The sequence below is a fragment of the Xenopus laevis genome, chromosome 7L, assembly GCF_017654675.1.
Source record: "Xenopus laevis strain J_2021 chromosome 7L, Xenopus_laevis_v10.1, whole genome shotgun sequence".
Classification (NCBI taxonomy): Eukaryota; Metazoa; Chordata; class Amphibia; order Anura; family Pipidae; genus Xenopus; species Xenopus laevis.
The window spans coordinates 112579431-112600447 of record NC_054383.1 but is presented as its reverse complement, the minus strand read 5'-3'; the positions used below and the strand labels follow the sequence as shown (position 1 = coordinate 112600447).

At 41.5% G+C, this 21017-nt stretch overlaps 1 protein-coding gene across 2 annotated transcripts; it reads right to left on the bottom strand.

Moving 5' to 3' along the window:
* Positions 1–1866: 1866 nt before the first annotated feature.
* On the bottom strand, positions 1867–6841 carry znf526.L (zinc finger protein 526 L homeolog). Of its 2 annotated transcripts, none has more exons than XM_018226293.2 (2): positions 6726–6841; positions 1867–4646 (listed from the first exon to the last, which is right to left on the bottom strand). In XM_018226293.2, the coding sequence occupies exon 2, from the start codon at positions 4628–4630 to the stop codon at positions 1883–1885; it is 2748 nt and encodes a 915-aa protein (XP_018081782.1). In that variant the 5' UTR covers positions 4631–4646; positions 6726–6841; the 3' UTR covers positions 1867–1882. The 2 variants fall into 2 exon arrangements, with proteins under 2 accessions (XP_018081782.1, XP_018081783.1); XM_018226294.1 differs by lacking the exon at positions 6726–6841 and adding an exon at positions 6436–6719.
* Positions 6842–21017: the final 14176 nt, after the last annotated feature.

The window sequence follows — 21017 nt, the reverse complement described above, 5'->3', positions numbered from 1 at the left end:
ATCCAATCACAGTAATAGCAATGAGACCATCTGCAATTGTTACAAAACCACGGACCTTTACACTAGGGCCAGACATCAGACTGCTAAAATCCCCAGGCTGATTTCAGCCCCCGACCTCTAGCTGAATCTTCTTGTCTGGTCGAGTCCGGAAGCCTTGTGTCTGCTCTGGTGCAAACAGACTCGGCGGATTTTGTCTTGAAATGCAAAGTATTGTGTTTCCTTGCCGAAATCCACCTGTCTGTTTGCGCCGGAGCCGGCACCAGGTTTCCAGACTTGACCAGACAAGATTAAGCTAGAGGTCGGGGGCTGAAATCAGCCTGGGGATTTCTGGCCCTAACCTTATATGTTGGCCATTTAATAAATAAAATCGCTTCAGAAACTGAAGTGTTTGTTTAAAGGAGAAACAAACCCTTAATTAAAAAAAATCCTACCCTGACTAGCTCCCCTAATGCTTTACTTACCCCTCCATGCAGATTCTGTCCAGCGGAGTTCACGGCAGCCATCTTCAGCCGCTTTGGTAATCATTGGAATGAGACCGGCGCTTCGGCAATTTGAGTGAGTTTCGGCGCATGCAAAGTTGTCACGAAAACAGAAAATTGCTCCAACTGCGCATGTGCCGCTTCACCGGTCTCATTCCAAAGATTGTTAAGAGCCGTGGCTGCCGTGAACTCCGCTGGACAGAATCTGCACAGAGGGGTAAGTAAAGAGTTAGGGGCATTTGCCCAGGGGGGCAGCTAGGCTGGGGGAGGAGGGAGCCTAGGTAGGGTAAGGTTTTTTTTATTAGGGATTTGTTTCTCCTTTAAATAGAACAGTACAGGAATAGGTAGTGCCATATTTAGATTTTTCTAGTTTTGCAGCTGGCTCAATCAAGGATACCCCTAAAATTACACTCACAGTGGCTTTGATTTCCTTACAAAATCATATGAATGAATAAGTGCCCAATAACTGATAAACTGGAATAGCCACATGCTGCAAATCTGTAGAAATCCCAGAGCTGGAAGCATCCCAGTGTCACAGTTACTTTAATTAACGTGGGTTACTTTTATCCATCTAACTGGACTGCCTGACTAAAGCTGCCCATAACGATTGGGTCCAGATGGAAATTTCTCTCAATAGGCTGAAAAGAAGTGACGAGGAGGTGCAACTCTTTTTTACTTGCTGCTGTTTTGATAGCTACTGGGCATGAACATTAGAAGTGTGGCCATGCAGGTGCAGGGATCATTATGTCTTTGACATTTGACATGTACACAATTTAGATTGTAAGCTCTTGCAAGTAGGGCCCTCTGATCCTATTCTTCTTGGTAAACCCTTGTTTGTTAAAATTATTTGTAAAATCCTTGGTTATTATAAGTTAATGTAATGCGCCATGTAATTTGCGCTATGACAAGACAATCAGTAATTTTTTTCTGCAAAGGAGTAACTCACATAAATTATAATTTTGTTCAAACAGACCTTAGCGTAGTTGACCAGACCACTGTTTAGGCTGCAGGAAAACAATGCATTGATGGCATTGGTGGTGTTCTTTCCTTAAAGAAAGAAACCCTGGGGAAATACCCTATACGTTAGGCTTACCTCTCATCACAGATTCTGGCATCCATCTTCGGGGTCCTCAATTTCGGCGGATGTGCAGTTTTCGAAAACTAGCAAATTGCTCCAACTGCGCATGCGCCAAAATTGACAGAGATTACCAATCTCCCAGTCATTTTACAGAGGACCCGGAAGATGGATGCCGTGAAGTCCAATGCCAGAATCTGCACCTATAGGTAAGTATAAAGTATGGTGCAGTTGCCCTGGGGGGGAGGGGGGTCTACGTGGGATGGGGTGTACAGGGTTTTTTTCTACAGGGTTCTCTCATTTACCAACATCAAAAAGAGAAAACATTTTATTTACACAGTGGATTAGAAATCATATTGCACTGGCTGCCTTCCAATACAGTCATATCATCTACCTGTACATTTCCTTCCAGTGCAGTTTGATACATTTCTACGGTCTCTACAAGGGGAATGGTCTCGACTCTCTCTATTATTGCTATGGTCTCCCCCATCTCTGTGCACATTATGGTCTGATGCGGTTGAGCTACAGCTTTCTTATGTCTTTTGCGGTGGCTGCGCAGGTTGGATACGGTCTTGAAGCTCTTGCCACATTCTCTACATGAGTGTGGACGTTCCCCTGGGTGGAAGTGCCGGTGTTCTGTGAGGTGCATAGACTGAACAAATGTCTTGCCACAGTCCTTGCAGTGATATGGCCTCTCCCCGATGGGCAGTCGATAATGCTCCCGCAGGTGAGTGGCGTGTTGGAAAGCTTTGCCACGGTCTGGAGAAGGAAAAAGCTGCTCTACAGTATGAATGCGCTGATGGAGGCGCAAATTAAAGGAGGCCAGAAAGGCTTTTCCACAAACTTCACACTTAAGAGGCCGTTTAGCCGAGTGCCATCGCTGGTGACTTTGAACAAGTCTCTGGCTTGTAAAGCACTTTCCGCAGACCTGACATTTGAAATGCACCAGTAAATGGAGAATTAAACTTGTTTTGGAATTCAGCTTTTTGCCACAACTGGGGCACACATATTGTCCATTGCTGTTGCTATGGCACTTGTGTTCTGCGAGCTGTGATTCCTCTTCAAAAACCATATCGCATTGATGGCAGTGGATCGGCTCTTTTGCCTGATGGCCGAGCTGGTGCAGCTCCAACAACTCCTTGCGCATGAAGGATTTACCGCACTCAGCACATTTGTAAGTTAAGGTCCCGGTGTGAACACGTCGGTGTAATGTCAGCTTGGAAGCCCCACTGAATTCCATCCCACACTCTTCACAAGGGAACAAACTGGCACCAGTGTGCAAGGTCCGATGCTGCTTCAGATTGGACATCTGTGTGAAACCCTTTCCACAAAAATCACATCTATATGGCTTTGTCCCATTGTGGGTGAGCTGGTGACATCTTAGACTGGAAATGGACCTATAATCTTTCCCACAGTCTGTGCAGTGGAATGGGCGTTCACCTGTGTGAGTGAGCATGTGATTTTGCAGATGAAATTTCTGCTTAAAGTGCTTCCTGCACACGGTACACTTGTGCTTCAGCTCCACCGCGTGCACTACATGTTTATGTCGCACCATCCGCAGGCGGGTAGAAAATTCTTTGCTGCACACTGGACATTTGAAGCTCTGGATTGTAAGCCCTCCTTCTGCCTGTGTCTCTAAAGGCAGAATGTTTTTATCACCATTAACCTGGTTTTTAGAATTATCTGCATTATCTGCAGCATTTTTAACTTCTGAAACCACAGGGAATAACGCTGGTGTTTTGATAGTTGCAGAAGGGGAAACTTTGGGCTGCTCTGTCAAAGGGAGGGGGACCGGTGTCTCTGTAGCAATGGGTTTCTCCGTTTTGGGAGTAGGCACACCACTTTTACCAGCATGAGTTCTTCGGTGGTATAAAAACTTTGTCATGTTGGTAAATGTTTTTCCACAGTGGCAGTGATGGAGGGGATCTGTAGTATGGCTTTTCCGGTGCAATACAAGGGTGATTTCTGTGCCAAAACCCAGGCCGCAATCTACACACAAGTACAAGGCCTCTCCCCGATGCACTCGCATGTGCTGCTCTAGTGATGCCTCTTTCTTAAACACTTTGTAGCAGTTTGGACATTGAAGAGTTCCTTCCACATGTACACGACGATGCGACTGCAGTCGGTTGGCAGAGCTAAAGAGTCGGTCACAATCAGGGCAATGGAATTCCTCTGGCTGGTGCTCCTTGCGATGTTTCCGCAGCTCCTCTGAAGTGGTGTACTCTTTCTTGCACTCTTGACATCGATATACACGCTGCTGTGTGGTTCCCAAATCCTCTGCAGGCACCACTTGTTTTTCATCCTGCAACCAATCTTTTCGCAATCTTTCAAGAATAGCAGCCGAAGGTATTCCATTTTCCACACGTGAAGGCGACATTGCAATCTCTTTCTCGGACACCTTGAAATGCCTTCCCTGGTGGTCAAGGAATTCCTCAGGCGTGTGAAAAACCAGACTGCACTCAGAACATTCATATGGATGCATCTCTGGGAGTTGTATTACCTCGTCTTGCACTGTAATGGTTTCAGAAGGAGTTGGGGGACATATTGTTGGAAGGGGCTCATCTGTCTCCTCTGTGCTTGCCATACCCCAGCCATTGAGGGCCCTCTCATCTAGCAGTACATTTTGAAGACTAAGAATGGCCTGGATACCAGAACTAGTTTGCAAGACCACACTTGGCGGAGACTCCTCTGCCTGCTTTTCGTGTTTCCGACGGTGAGCAAGCCAGAGTTCAGGAGAAGTAAAGAGTTCCTTGCACTCGCAACACTGGTAGTGTATCTGGCTGGATTCTGTGGATTGTGGAAGTTCCCTCATGTGTGTTTCTTGGTGATGTAGAAGCTCATCAGGAGTTAGAAGTACATGACCACATTCCAAACACTGATATTGACTGTCTTGTACCAGACTCTGAAGGTCACTAATCTCTAGCGACACATCCTGCGATAAAGTAGCTTGCACACCCCCTCCGAGATGGCTCTGTTGATGAAGCAGAACATCCTCCAATGTGTTGTACAGAACACCACATTCAGAACACATATACTGGTGCTGGAATATCACATGAGACTGAATGTCCTCTGCCATTATGGAGTAACTAAATCTGGAGACAGTGAAGAAAATAAAAGATAAATAGCAGAGAAAGGTTGGGGTAAACACACATAAATGTACTTGAAGAAAAGGGGCTAGGCCGACGTAACCCCCACATTACAAAACTTTATTCACACTATTCTTCATGCTTTTGCAGAAAAACTATGTTAAAGTGATACTGAAACAAAAAAAAATCTACTTTTCAAAATAATAACATGCATAAAAAGTTACCTCTAGGTCATGTTGACCTTTTCTCGCTGATAAGTCTGATTTTTTACCTAATTGTTACTTGACGCTCCTAAACCTGACTCTAGCCAACCTGACAAGAGTTTCTAATGCTAACGGACATAAATATGGCAGCCCCTTCATAGTGGAACATTGGGGGATCCTATAGGTAATATAAAAGCATCAAGTACTTTTATGGCAAAATTACAAATGTTAAACAAAGACAATATAGATGTAAAAAGGTTAAAGTTTAATTTTAGGTGGCAATATAACTTTAAATGTAATGTTGATGTAAAGTGTCTGAGAAAAGTCTCCTCTACACTGTTAATCATCTCTTATGCCAGTGGGTTTTTAAATTTTCCATTCAAGCCCTCCTTTGAACCCAACATTTGGTCAGGACCAATTTGGACTGGACGGTTACAAATAGATTAAATAATACTTCCAGCCACAAAATCTAACGTATCTAAGGCAGAAAACAATCTCAACCTGAATCCCCTTAAAAGGGGTTGTTCATCTTCAAATGAACTTTTAGTATGATGTAAAGAGTTATATTCTGAGACAATTTGCAATTGGTTTTCATTTTTATTATTTGTGGGTTTGAGTGAGTTAGTTTTTTATTCAGCAGCTCTTCAGTTTGCAATTTCAGCAATCTGGTGGCTAGGGTCCAAATGACCATAGCAACCATGCATTGATTTGAATAAGAGACTGGAATATGAATAGGACAGGACTGAATAGAAAGATGAATAATTAAAAGTAGCAATAACAATACATTTGTAGCCTTAAAGAGCATTTGTTTTTATATGGGGTCAGTGACCCCTATTTCAAAGCTGGAAGAGTCAGAGGAAGTCAAATATTTCCACAACTCTACAAAATATAAGCGTTAGTCATTCTATAACAGAGCTCCCTATAGATGTTCTCTGGTCCCTGTCTGTGTTTCAAATGAAGGGTGGGCCGGGGGCATGGTCTGACCACTGATATGAACGCATGCACATTCAGGAGCTCCGCCAAGAAACCCTGCAAATATCCTGATACATCTGCAAATCTCTTTAAAATGGAGTCGGAAAGACCCACTTGGCGACCCGTACCACAGAGATACCTAATGGGGCACTCGCGAGCACCAGAAGCTGTGGCCCCGTTGGAAAAATTTGCCTGGGAAGCCTCTCAATATGGCGGCTCCTCAGAACATGCAGAGAGAGCAATCCCAGCCCGCCATCATGAGGGGTGGGTGTGTCCTAACAGTCCCTGCCAGAAGCACAGTAGAAGGGGCACAGCCAATCACAGCCCTGCAGTCACACAACCAAAGACAGGCCTCAGTTCCCTATCAGGTCCTGCTAGCTGTTGATTGGTTCCTGTCCTACAGTGCAGTGATCTGAGTGTCGCCGGCTCCCCTGCACAGCCTGGGAATTCAGGGAGCAGCAAGTGAAAGAAAAGGGAGGGACTATTAGGGTTTTTGCAGAAATATTCAATAAATCGGTCTCAAACATTACTTTTTTAAGCACAATTGTTCTATATCTAAATGAGTATAACGCGCTGGTACATTCTTATTTGTTACACAAAATGTCTCCTTTAATACCAACCTGGGAAGTGAGACTTGTAGCTGAATTTACAGTAAACTCTGTGTCCTGTCTATTGTGAGGCCCATACAAATCCCTTAAACCCCTGTCCTGGGCCTTTAAATAAACATATTTCTATAGTATTGCCTGACAGGCCTTCCATGGTCACTTCAACTGACTGACAAGCAGCAACTACAGTTCCAGGCATCCCTGTAATATCTACACTAGAGACGTCTGATTTCCTCTCGACTCTCAGTCACTCTAATCCTGTCACTGACCCCCTGACATTAGCACCGCCGGTCCCACAAACTCACATGCTGCGCCTCACTGCCTCTTTTTAGCAGCCGCTGTCTCTCTGCGCACTTCCCAGCATCCCCGCGCCTCACTGGCTGCACGGGCTCAGCCAATCACGACATTGTTTCTGACTAGACGCCGTGTCTGACGTCACGGGAGAAGAGAAGAAGACTGACTAATAGGAGAGAGCAATGACCGGGCCATAGGAGGGCGTAGTGAGAATAAAAGCCAATCAGAATTGCTGTGTGGTCTGGAGCGACTCTTTGTGAGAGGGAAGTTTTTTTCTATTTCTATAGTAGTTTGACTCTTTCCTGAGAAATACAATGAGTTGTCCCGTGTCTCTCTGTTTGCTATTTCCGTATGCAGGAAGCATTGCTTTTCACTTAGTGTTTGCGAATTAAAAATGTCTGCTGCTCACTATGTCATTGTAGACTTTCTTAGCCAGTTTTCTCTCTGGGGGGCTGTTGCCAGGGTCGGTGACAACAATTGGCCCAGTGGTATTTGTGGTTTATTATAGTCACTTGCTGATAGTGATACAGTTATAACATGTTGCCCCTGGATGGTTTTTCATGGCCTTGCTGGTGAAAATGATAGTTGATGCCAAAGTTATTATTTTATGGGGAAGAAAGATAAAAATATAGGAAGGCCGGTATTTTTTTCAATAGAAAAAGTGTTAACAGTACAATAGAGTCCTGCACAGTGTGGATGGCAGACCCATGTCCAACCTGGACCCTCAACCGGAACTTCACCTCCACCCTCCCCATTATGCCCACGACCCAGACCCTCTACCCAACCTGCACCTCCACCCCACTATGCTCTAGTCCCTTTAACCAAACTCCACCCCACTATGCCCCAGACCCTCTACCCAACCTGCATCTCCACCCCACTATCTCCAGGTGATCATCGTTTATTTTTATAGTGCTAGCAAGTCATGCAGTGCTTTATATGAATTTATATCCATTCATAATTTATCAAACAGAAGGTTATAGAGGAAGAAAAATATGGTGAGAGGGCCCTAATCGCAATAGATTACAATGTAAAGGTCAAAATATCCTGCCACTGAGATCCCCGATCGGTCCAATCCCTGGCCTGCATCTGCCCATTGCCTGCCTGTTTGATGCTTCACGTTTTTTGTGAGGAGCTTGCAAGAAGGACAGGGGCGGTTTGAGCCTTATTCATTACACAGTATCAGTGTAAAGAAAAAAAAAAAGACACTTGTCCGTTGCATTCAACCTTTTATGGCTAAGTAAAAAAATCCCATCTGTAGCCTCTCCAATTAAAAATGTGTGCTTTGTATCCAGGCAACACATCAGTTTCCTTCTTAATAAAATTCATCATAACTCAAAAAGAAAAAAAAAGAGCTTTTTTAAAAATTAAAGGGTTAGCGCACAAGTCCCAGTGGTTTAGCGTAGAAAGTAGACAGCTATCATGGTCAGATATAGACATGTTTAGGGAACAGGGAGGTCACCAAGGTCTCTCAAATTCAATAAGTTAAAGGAGACAGACAGGGGTCAAGTCTAGAAAACAAGTACAATGGAGCAGAGCACTAAAGAACACAATTACTGAGACATAAATGGACAAACTTTATTAAGAACACTACTGCTAAGATATTGCACACCAGCTGGGCCCCTGTCCTTGGGCATTGCTACAGGGCATTTAACCACCACAACATGGCCCAGGGGCCATGGAGAGTCCCAGCATCCCAAATATATTGATCTTCCACCAAGGAACAAGTCACACTAATACGACAAAGGACTTTCACAAGCCCAAATTCAGTGGAATAGGAAAAAGGGGGATAGGCAGTAGTGAGCAGGTAGGGGTGCATATATTTTGGTGCCGAAAGGAGGGGTTCTATCATAAATTTTGCAGTAGGGACTCTCTTGCACCACCAGGAAGGTTGCAAAAATTAGAGAGGGAAAGCATTTCTTAAAGGGGTGGTTCACCTTTAAGTTACCTTTCAGTATGTTATAGAATGGCTAATTCTAATCAACGTTTCAACTGGCCTTCATTTTTTATTTTTTATAGATTTTTGAGTAATTTGCCTTTTTTCATCTGACTCTTTCCAGCTTTCAAATGGGGGTCACTGACTCCTTCTAAAAACAAATGCTATGTAAGGCTACAATTGTATTATTATTGCTACTTTTTTTATTTAATATATTTTTATTTGTATTTTAAACATATGACAATGTTTGGTTGTACCTGCCGGGGTTTCCCAGGCTACGAGCTGTCACTGTTGTATCAAATTGCCATTACACAAAAGAAATAAGCAACGCTAAAACGTAAAATTCGTAAACAAATAACTTAAAAAGAATAAAGAAAAGAAAAACCAGAAAAAAAAGAAAAGTACATGGCATGGGTGTAAATGTTTTGTTCATAGGTTTGGTACTACATGTTGCGTTTTTGTGGATGTGGTGTTGGTTTAATCTCAGGTAAACTATGGTAAGCAGGCCCTGAGAAATATTTAGATAGTTTAACAAGGAGCTCCAGATTTTATTTTAGCCTTGGTTTGGTCGTTTCGATACTGGTGATTCTTTCCATAATTAACACATTATCCAGTCTAGATTTTATATTTTGGATGTCCAGTGTGGCTGTTTTCCAGGCTTTAGCTATTGTCTGCTTGGCTGTGGAGAATATAAAGCAACATCCAAGGGGTTGGAGAGGAACGTGTTGCTCATGAGCTACTGGTTGGGGATCACTGCTTTAGAGAAAGAAGAAAAAAATAAACAGGAAGAACAAAAATGAACGGTTCTCTGAATTATCTGTTATTATACTGTTTCTCAGGTAAGATGGACTGTATTGGAACAGGTTAATCGGCTGAGAGGGGATAATGCGCGGAAACAGTTGCTAAGAAAAGAGACAGCATGGATAAAAAGATTCGATTCTCTTGTGCCTAAAGGATCGAATGAGAGTTTTAGTTTATGATGCTTTTTGTAATGTATTTATTGATAATAAATGTTTTTAATGGGTTATTAACTATTATTGTATTGCAGGCAATGAATTGTATGCATCACTATGGATTGGGACTTTCATGCTGATTAATGATGGACATGTTTGAATCTTTGTACAAATTACTGGTGAAGGATTAACTAAAAAAATTGGCAATCACATGGGGTTGAAGGGTGTGTAATGCTATGTGTTCACTAAGGGGGTTATTTATCCGAATTTATCTCAATATTTTCTGAAAAAAATTCTGACCAAATCCGCACAGGTTTTTTGGGCTTATTTATTAATACACTTTCCCGAAAAATGTATTTGCGGGAAAAAATCAGATAAATCAGATTTTCGCTATTTTTTCGGATCTTTCATCCGATTTCCACGATTTTTAAACTCGGAAAACTTTGGGGTATTGCCAAAAACCCAGCGCACATCAAAAAATCAATTCGACTTCTCCCATTGACTGATATGCAACCTTGACAGGTCTGAGATGCTGGATTTTCAGATTCGGACTTCTCCCACCCTCAGGGTTTAATAAATTCTGAAAAATTTGTGATTTTTTTTGAAAAGTCAGATTTTATAAAAAAATCACAAATTATTCGTGATTTTTGCATTTGGAGTTTAGTAAATAACCCCCTAAGTGTGTAATGCATCTGAGGAAGGGGTTGTCCTGAAAGCTTGTGCCACATCTCTGCTGCAATAAAATGCTTTGAAGGCAGAAGCCGAAGTATGGTGTCCTTCTTTTTCCCCTTTTTTAAGGAAAGATAGATGGTACACTCCTTTAGCTTGAGTCCACACTTTCACAGAATGTGCTGCTATTGGGTTGTTTGCACTTTAGTAGCTGGGTTTGCGGTCCAGAGCAGGTTCCTAATGTTAGTCTGCTGTAAAGTGTCCTGTTCTATTTGGACCCAAAGTAGGATATCCATAGTCTGGTGCCAGGATATTATTTGGGTCAGCTTGGCTGCTAATAATAACATTTTAGGTTTGGGATACCCAAGCTGCCTTTATTGCAACTGCGGCAGGCTGTAGTAAAGTTCAATCTGGCCCTTTTCCCGTTTCACACAAAGTTATTGAAAAACCTTCTTTATGGTATCTATTAATCCCTCTTGTGGAGGAGTTGGTAGGGTGAGAAATAAGTATAATAGGAGAGGAAGAGCAGACATTTTTGGCGCTGTTACCTATCCAAGCCAGGAAAGTTTGAGTTTTTCCCAGGATTTTATCATTGCTAGCACCTTTTGGCTTGTTTTAGTATAGCTGAGATTCACAATAGGCCCTGGCATTTCAGGTACACAGAGGCCCAATCAACCCACACAGAGGCCCAAACAGCCCCCACCAGCCCACTAAATAGTGACTTTCTATGGCAACTTATAGCAGCCCCTCTGGTATTTGCCAAAACCCACAGATTGCCAGTCCAGGCCTGGGTATAACTGCTTATCTGTGCTATATTTGCTCCTCTTTCGATATACCTTGACAAAATTTTACAGCCTTTTGTGACTAAAACTAGATCTTTTTTGAAAGACACAGCACAATTACTAGGGGTTCTGGATACCCTTTTTGTGACAGATGAGACAATACTGGTAACCATGGACATTCAAAGTCTATACACATCCATAATGCATGATGATGGCATACAGACCATAAGTACTGTTACAAGGCAATGACGAATATTCATGTGAAGCTAAAGAATTTTTTCTTGCTTTACTGAATATCGTTTTAAGGGAGAATTATTTTCTATTTCAAGACAATTTCTTTTTACAGCTACAGGGTACAGCCATGGGGAGCAATGTTGCTCCCACATATGCAGATTTATACATGGATTTTTTTGAACGCACATATATGTATACAAATCCTGACTTTATACAGTACTGTCAACTATATCGGAGATATATCGATGATATCATCATGCTATGGACAGGCACAATTGAGAGCCTGGTGGCGTTCTGCGAACATCTAAATTCAGTGGTACCCACTATAAAATTCACTGTCACACGTGATCGGTTGAGGATTAATTTCCTAGATGTATGGATCATGAAAAACAATTCTGGTCTCCAAACTGATCTCTATAAAAAAGAGACAGATCGTAACAGTTTGTTACATTACACCAGCTTTCATCCTCCTGCATTGAAAAATAATCTACCCAAAACACAATTCATGAGAGTTAAATGCTTAGTCTCAGCTCAGGAGAATGAACAAGGGAGAACAGAGGAGATGAGACAAAGGTTCCTACAGAGGGGTTACCCAAAAACGCTCCTGAATTCTTGTATACAGGATGTTAGGGAGATTGAACAGAATGACCAAAGGAAACAAAAGGATGTTAATAGACTTGCCTTTGTAAGTAAATTCTCTGTTGCCAGTAATGGATTACGAAAAATCATTCAAAAACATTGGCACATCTTACAAACATGTGCTCCACATATACCAGCTTTTGTAGAAGTCCCTATGATGGCATATCAGCGGGATAAGAACTTTAGAGACATACTTATAAAAGCAGATGTCGGTCCTACAACAAAAGGTACACAAAGATTTTTGGGACCCCCCAAAATGGGGACTTTCCCTTGTCTGAGCTGTGCTAACTGTAACAATATCACAAAAGGGCAATCGTTCACCCACACACTGGACGGAAATTTAACATTACAAACTACTACACTTGTAATTCAACTTTTGTTATTTATTTAATTAAATGTCCATGTGGATTAGCATATGTTGGGGAGACAACTCAGAAAGTGAAGGACCGGATTAAACAACATAAATCCAATATAAGGTGCAATTATAATCATTTACCCATTCCGTCGCACTTTAGAGAAGCGAGGCATACAGTGAGTCAACTGAGATATCAAGTGATAGATAATGTAGGCCCTCTTAGACGTGGAGGCGATAACATTTATTTATTAAAAAATTGGAAATGCAATGGATATTGAGATTAGGTACGTTGAGTCCTGGGGGACTAAACCAAGAATATACCCCTGAATTGTTTATTTAGAATGGTAATTCTGAAGAAATCATGCTTTAAGTGTAACAAATTGTTTTTTCAACGCAATACAATGTAGTATACTCAGTGATACTGATTTAATACGTCATATTTTTGTCTTATAGAATTTCACTGCTCCTATCCTGGGATTTGCTGGTGTCTTGACAACTGTAGGTACCCAGCACTCCAGATGTTGAGCATAAATATGTAAGTGTTTAAATGTTTAAATGGCAACAGAATTTGAATGTTTTTATCGTTTTATCTACTAACCCGTTTTTTAATATAAAAGTGACACAATTGCAGAACACCTGGATCATTGGGGGATCATTGGAACCAGATGATCTTTTTGGACTTTTTTCGACCCTCCAAGTTTTTTGGAATCTCAAGAACACTGAGCACTTTACATTTATAACACTTGCTATGATATATATGTTTTAACATTTGTTATATTATAAATGTTTTAACTGTTTTTATATTATTCACCACTAATGTATTTGATTCACTAATTTTTTGGATATTCTCACTGGGAATGCTGGGAATTGTGTCCCACACTGGGAGGTGGGAACCAGGGTGTAACCCCTCCCCCTAAACCACCTATTTAAGTATGTTGTTACGCAGTGCATTTAGCTTGATAAAGGGCTGGAATAGCCCGAAACGTCGCTCTGCTAATGGCATGAATAAATAATCTTTGATTCACATATGGGAGTGCTGCTGGAATTATTGTTTTACAGTGGAGTTTTTCCTTGGGCAGAGAGGAACACAGCTGTGCACCCGACGCTGCAAAAGGCGATCTAGTGTAAGTGTGGCACCTTATTGATTTGATTTGCTTATCTGTGCTAATAGATCCTCTTGCCCAAATTTTCTCTTGCCTTGCATTATATCATTAAACAGTGGTGTAAGCCAGAGGATCAGTTTTGGTGCAAATATTTTAAAGTATTTCCCAGACAATCCGTCAGGGCCTGGGGACTTTTTTAACTTAATTTGTTTTATTGCTTCCTGGACTTCCTCTTTTGAGATAGGGTTAGACATTGTAGTTATTTGTTGTGGTGTTAAGGTTGATAGTTTCAGAGTCTGTATGAAGTTTCCTAGGGTTGGGGTCTGGGTGTTTTCTGTAAAGTGTCTTGTAAAAGGAAGCAAACTCTTCTGCTATTCGTTTTGGGGTTGCTGTCATTGAGCCTTCTTTCATTCTTAGCTGGGTAAATGGGTACTTGTAAGATTGGTTAGTGAGGCATCACACCATCATTGTATCAGATTTGTTGGCTTTCCGGAAATATTTTTGTTTAGTCCATTGTAATTTACTTATCTCGGTCTCTGTGAGTTGGTGTAAGATGCGCGGGAGATTGTCCCGGTCTCCACGTTTGTTGATGTGCAGGCGCGCACTTCCGCATATGTCATGCGCACTGGCTAGACATAAATGACGGTGGCATCATTTCGCCGTGACCGTGAACATCGTGACACTCGCGTTTTTGACGCCGCGCATCATGGCGTTACTTTTTGGTGCCGGATTTGAATTTTTGGTGCCAATTCTTCTTTAAAAGGCCCTCCATTGTAACAGTGCCCAAGCTGGCTTCTGTTTACAGATCCTGCCGAAGCGTTTGTATTATTTTGAATTCCTGTTTTTTTTTTACTCCTGCCTGTTATTTTACTTCGATTCTTGCCGCCTGCCTTGATCCTTTAGCTTGTTATTCGACTACATTTTGCTTAATCCTTGCCTTTACCTTGTTTTTGGGCTTGTTTCTATTTAGGCACTACTCCTTGTTGGTTCTGCAGCAGAAAGCCCGGGACCCCAAAACAGCGTCGGTGAACACTGGAATCCACAGGGGTGCCCTGTGCATCTGAGTGTACCAATGTTACAGTTGGAGATTGATTTCCGTTCTCAGTTTTTCTATTTCTCTAAGTCTAAAATTATTCCAGTCTGCTTTATATTGGTCCTCTAACCTTTGTAGTATTGACATGAGCTTCTGTATCTTTTCGGTTTTGGTCCATTTGATTCTGGTGCGTAATTGTATTATTATTCCCCAGATATAGGCCTTATGGGCTGCCCACAATTCGGGCTGTTAATATCCGGAGAGTTACTTGTTAAAAAATATAACTCAATCTCTTTTCTGTATATTCTTTATGTTGTGGATTTGACAACAGGGGCGTAACTACAGAGGAAGCAGACCCTGCGGCTGCAGGGGGGCCCAGGAGGTACAGGGGGCCCCATGAGGCTCTCATTGATGAGCAATTTGAACATATGTTGGTAAAACAGGACAAACACTGGATATGTTGGGGGCCCTAAAATTAATTTGCTGTGGGGCCCAGCAACATCTAGTTACGCCACTGTTTGACAACAGGGTATTGTCTACTCGCCATCTAAAGGAAGTGGGCTTATTGACTACATTGGGGAGCGTAAGGGTGAAAGAGCGTATCTCAGAGTGGAGGATATAAGGAGAAAGTGGTTTGCTGATAAGAACATATTTCTTGGGTGGGAGTTGTGGGGAGGGGAGTAAAAGGGATAACCTCTCTTGAAGGGGTATTGTCCCAGCAAATTTGAGAAGTAATGGGTTCCCTTCTTATGTCGAGTGAGATGGTTGCTGTTTTGTTTATCAACAATGCAGTTCACCACTTCATTGAAGTCTCCTGCCAATATAATTGGGCCTCTATTCTCCTCTTGGATTGCTAAAAAGTCTGTATAATATGACATTTTCATTCATTTGGGCCATATATTGTTGCTAGAGTGATAATATTATCTTGCAGCTGACCGACCCAATATCAGGTACCTGCCATCTGTGTCTGATTTAACGCTGAGGTTTTGTATGCATATGGCCACCCCTCTGTGTTTCTTTTGGGTGCTAGCGGTATATGTGAGATGGTATGCATAGTGGAGATATTTGGAGATATAGTGGAGGTTTTGGAGAAGTGTGTCTCCTGGAGGAAGAGAATGTCAGCTCTATGACACCATGGACCTTTTAGTTGGGGAGTTTAATCCCTTAACGTTATGAGTTACACAATGTAGTACGTAGCAGTAAGGGAAGCTGAATTTTGCTCAGCCTTGTACAGGACATGATAATGATTGTTTCACATGTATTATACCCGTGATACATAAAGCAGTAACTTTCTGAACTTAGGAAATAACCCTTCAACTTTAACCAAATACAAAATTGAACATTTATGTAATACATATATGAAGGTCTCAAGGTATGGCCTTAGTGTGGGGGGGGGAGGTATCCCCCCCAGAGGACTCAACCTGAAAAAATGAAAAAGGATTTGTTTAGCTCATAGCGATGTCACTTTGCTTTTCGTTTCGGTCTTCTCTGCCATATTGGGGAGACAGATCTCTCTCTATGGCTGCCTTGAGGTATTGAGGTGTCTGGAGAGGAGGAAGCAGGGTAATGGAGCTTTACGCAGAAGAGCAGATCCAAGCCATCTTGTGGGGTACTGCTGAGTATTTTGAACGGGTAGCCCCATCTTTATCGGATTCGTTGTGACAGTAGTGTGGATTTTATCGGTTTCATGAGTTTCCATTTCTGTATGGTGGAAGATGCCAGATCTGCATAAATGGAGAACTTGAAGTGCACTCTGTCCAAGCACTAGTGATTGGAGGAGTTGTGGTATTTCCTTGTGCAAGTTCTGTACAGAGTCCGGTAGACAGTGGATTCTGATGTTATTTCGCCTTGACGGGTTCTCATAGTCCACCTCCTTGTAGTTCAGACAGTTGTAGCTTTAGTTGGACTATATTTGAGTCTTGAGATGTGGCTTTGATGACTATGTCATCCACTTTATCTTCGACCACTGCCATGCGTTGGCCTAGTTCCCGCTGAGTGACGTGGTCGGTAATTTTAGCCGTGATCAAGTTTAACTCTGTTTGTAGCAGCTGTTTAGATTGGCTATTCAGGATCTTATCTCCCGAGTACTGCGTCTGGGTTTCTGGATCTGGGTCAGCTTTGTTGGATTCTGGTCATGGTGTGGAGTTGTGGCTGGAGAGGACTGTGCACTTTCCGCCATGTTGGAACTATTCACCGTTGCAGGCCTTTGAGCTGGCGTTGAGGGTTTTTTGATGGAAGATTGGGCTTTCCTGGCCTTACTGCCTTTAGTCATGTTCATGGGTCCGGGTCATTTCAATGTCGGTCTGTAAGCCCGGTTTTTTTATGCTGTGTAAGTGCTTCAGGAGTGGAGAGTTGGTAAGGCACATCTTGCTATGTCCACTGCATGGCCACGCCCCGTTATTGCTACTTTTTATTACTTATCTTTCTAAACAGAGCCTCATGTTGATATTCCAGTCTCTTATTCAAATCAATTCATGGTTGCAATGGTAATTTGGACCCCAGCAACCAGACTCCTGAAATTGCAAACTGGAAAGGTGCTGAATAAAAAGCTAAATAACTCAAAAAATCACAAATAATAAAGAAAGCTAAAGTCAACTGCAAATTGTCTCAGAATATCACTCTCTATGAGATACTAAAAGTTAATTTTAAAGGTGAACAGCCCTGTTAATAGCTAGGCAACTCTGCACATATCCAACACTCAAAACTCATGTTTTGTGTACCTGAAAATGGATTGGGCACAATAAGCAGAGTGAGACTGGGGTGTGTGCCCACCTCAAGGCCCCCCCTAACCATTGCAATCTATGAATAGCGTTTACGTTTTAAGCACAGCCTTTGTTGGTACTGGTCATCAGACCCCAACTACAGACCAAATTTTGCTTGTTATAGGATTCATCATTTGGGAAGCTCTCAAGCATTATTTCCTCTGGTAGAACCAAGGGGGTACTGCAGTTCCTTTTTGTTCCAGCAGGGAGCACTGGTGCAAAGCTGCTGACAAAAGTCCTGAGCTGAGTGATGACTGGATGTACACCCCGAGTTAAGTTCATTCTTTCTGTATGTGACATTGCTACCTAAGGAAATGAATGCAGACCAACGGCTCCACTCACCCTAAACATATAACAAATACTACAGACTGTAGAAATTACTTTCAGCATTATTGAGGATAATTTAGAAACACTGATATCTGCCATGTGTTTTGGCATAGCCAGGACACCTACTAAAATTTCTGAAAATTTCAGTAGGATACAGGTATATGTACCTGCATTCTGCTCTGCTTCCTTAATTACCAGTCATTCCATAATTTAGTTGCTTCTCCTTTCCTTGTCTTCAAATGAGATTACTTCTAGGTTTCCAGTGGGTGTAGGATGTCAAGTCAAATTTTGTGGGTTTGTGAGTACTTGGTTCATGTTGGTGCCAGTCAGTTGTGTAAGACATGCAGGTCTTTTACTGTGCGCTCTATTTCTGTATCATTAAATATGATATTTAAATTTAAACCCACTATAAATAACCTAATATTTATTCCACCAATAAATGTTCCCAATAAAGAGTAATATTGCATTGTATGCAAATATTTATTTATGATACTAAACACACTCTATCCTTTCAACTATTTTTCTTGAAGAATTGAAGGAGAATAAGTTACCAGTTTGTGTAACTCTAACTTCCAGGTACCCAAATAACCAAAAAAGGTTTTTTATATATATATATATATATATATATATATATATATATATATATATATATAGTGAATAAAGTACCCCCTTTTGTAAAATATAGGGATATTATAAGTTACCGAGGAGTTTCATGACCATATAAAAACACGAGGCCGAAGGCCGAGTGTTTTTATACAGGTCATGGAACTCCGAGGTAACTTATAATATCCTCATATTTTACAACTGGGGGTACTTTATTTATTATAATACACAAATTTCAATGAGTCATGTGACAGAAATGACATCAGAACTCACCGTTTATAACTGATGACATCAGAACTCACCGTTTATAAGGATATAATTTACAGGATATTCATGGCTTTTGTGTATTATATATATATATATATATATATATATATATATATATATATATATAGTTATAAACTGTTTAGTATTGCCATTAGGAGTGCATAGAACTTACCTGAGTCACGACTTGTTAAAAAAGGTAGTTTTTGGTTAAAACTATAAGGATGGCAGAAGCTGCTTTAAAGTTCCATAAACTACATAAAAAATGACCTTTTAAACTCCTCAGTGAATGTGACTTCTGATATCCAAACATATTACATTAGAGAGTGCATTAACCCCCTATAAACTCAGTGCTCAGTGATGTAATCAGTTCTCATATACATTTTACATAAATAAAACGATTGATTAAAGCCTTCGTATAAGAAATAATGCAGCCCTTATTTTATAGGGGTACTAGAAATCATGCTGGAGCTGCAAGGCTACAGTCCTGTGCCTCTGTACTGTCACGGGACTTGTGACATATCTAAATAATTTACAGTAGGGGGTACATTATCTCTTATAATACATGAGTGATATTCAGAGTTCCCTGTTTAACTCAGCCTGCAGCCTTTGTGTCTAAATAATATATTTATATATTACAGTTGGGGGTTACATTATTACCTGAATACAATAACTGCTTTCATAATCCCCAGTGTAGATACAGAAATGTGATACATATTGTCCTTATAAATGGATCTGCTTATAACCACAAACATGGTTTTTAACTGACTATTTTTAGGCTCTGTCAAACAATAAAAACAGACGAGCAAGACACAGCCTCCACATGACTTTCAACTCCAACTCCCTGCACCCCACAGGCAATTGAAGGCCAACTATATGTAGCAGATTGTCTTTCGCCTGTGATTGAATATATACCTAGAGATCAAAAGCGGTGCTGAATCTTACACATTCCCTTGCTACATAAATTCTTCTGCCAAAGTGCTTCATTGGCTTCACCTCCGCCCCTGACAGGCTCCATGTTAAAATGCCATGACCCACTTTCAAGGCCTTAGCCTGTTAGATCTAAGAGAACATGGGGTCTGTGAAAGAGCCCAAGGGACCGTCAGTGACCTGTGTGACTAGGACAACACGCCCATGACAGCGGCTTTCAAGCACCTTCTCCGAACGACTATTTAGAATTCCCTAAATAACTTGGCTGCATTTTATGAAAATTTTAGAGCCCTAAAACGATATATATAATTTCCTCTTTTTTTGTGCCTTTGAATGTTAAGGTTATAGGGGAAATCCTGTAATGTCAGCTTGTATAGGTTAGAAATTAAATTCACAATATAGCTTTGGCCGTGCTGGGACGCCTGCAGTCTCTTTGCAATCTTGTCTGTCTCCTTGATGAACCCCCTTTGTCCTGTTAATTCACCATGTCCCATTGCCGTCCTTACTTGGTGGCCTCGGGCAATTAACCAGTTTACACCAGCTCCCCTGCTATTTACATCTGACACAGAATGGGTTAAAATGGATGAATTGCTTTAATATGTGACCAATAGATTTTATTTTGTGCTTTTTTTTGGTGTCTTAACTACTTTGCAGCCAAGGTAACCTGTAAACCAATGATTGCTAATCTTTTTTTAAGCTCTTCTAAAATAAAAGGGGGTTAGGAGATGTGTGGCCCCTTTAAGAAGACATTGTGTATATGGGTTTGTGGCATTTGTTCGCCTCCCCCCCCATTGTGCGGGGGTACCACTGGCTGAGGGAGGTCAGGGGTCAGCCAAGCCAGCGTTGTCACTGGCTGACTGACGGAGCGAGAGAGGCAGAGAGTGCTGTTGTCACGGCAACCGAATACCCAGGACATTTCATTATTACAAAATAATTGTTTTTTTTTTTTTCCTTATCGATCGGTTCTGGCAGAGAGCGGAGTCCGGGCGGCCGTAAAGACAGCGAGGAAATGGCAGAAAGAAAGGGGGGTTGGGGGGAAAGGATCCTGTGTAATCACTGGCAAAGATGAACACAGGATGTATGTGGTAAATATTTGCACTCGCAAATAAAATATTTTAATCGTATATTGCTTTTGTATTATAGAAACTCTCACCAGCCAGGCCCTCGTCCAGTCGTCTCCCAGCACCTTCTATCACAATTCTTCCTCCCCGAATACACAGCAACATCAAATGTGCTGACATGTTATGTACTTTGTATTGTTATAATGCTACAGTAATACACTGGTGTTTGTACAATCAGCCAATACACACGACACACGCAGCTACGGTAAAAATATAAAGATAAAATATATATATACTTACACAAAAAGTCAATAGTTAAACCATTATCCCCTCCCATATCTAATTTAGGGATATGTAACCAAAGTGCAACTGGCCAATCAGCAATTTGCCCACACGCCTGAATGGCCGCTGATCCAGTGGATGTGCCTACAGGTCACTAGGCACCAGTGCAGACAATCCGTAGCTCTGCTGTTCACTTTGACAGCTCTGAAGCAGTTACATCAAAGGTCAGGGCCCATTTTAGGGATTTGCCTCCAGTAACAATGAGGCCCCTTAGTGAGTCTGAAAAACAGTAACGTGTATCAGTGGATAGATATTTTCAGCATGTAAATCTGAATTGTCCCAAAATATGGCTTTCCAATTACTACGTAACTAC

Excerpts from the sequence above, each read along its gene's own strand:
- znf526.L (XM_018226293.2), bottom strand. The coding sequence starts at position 4,630 with ATGGCAGAGGACATTCAGTCTCATGTGATATTCCAGCACCAGTATATG.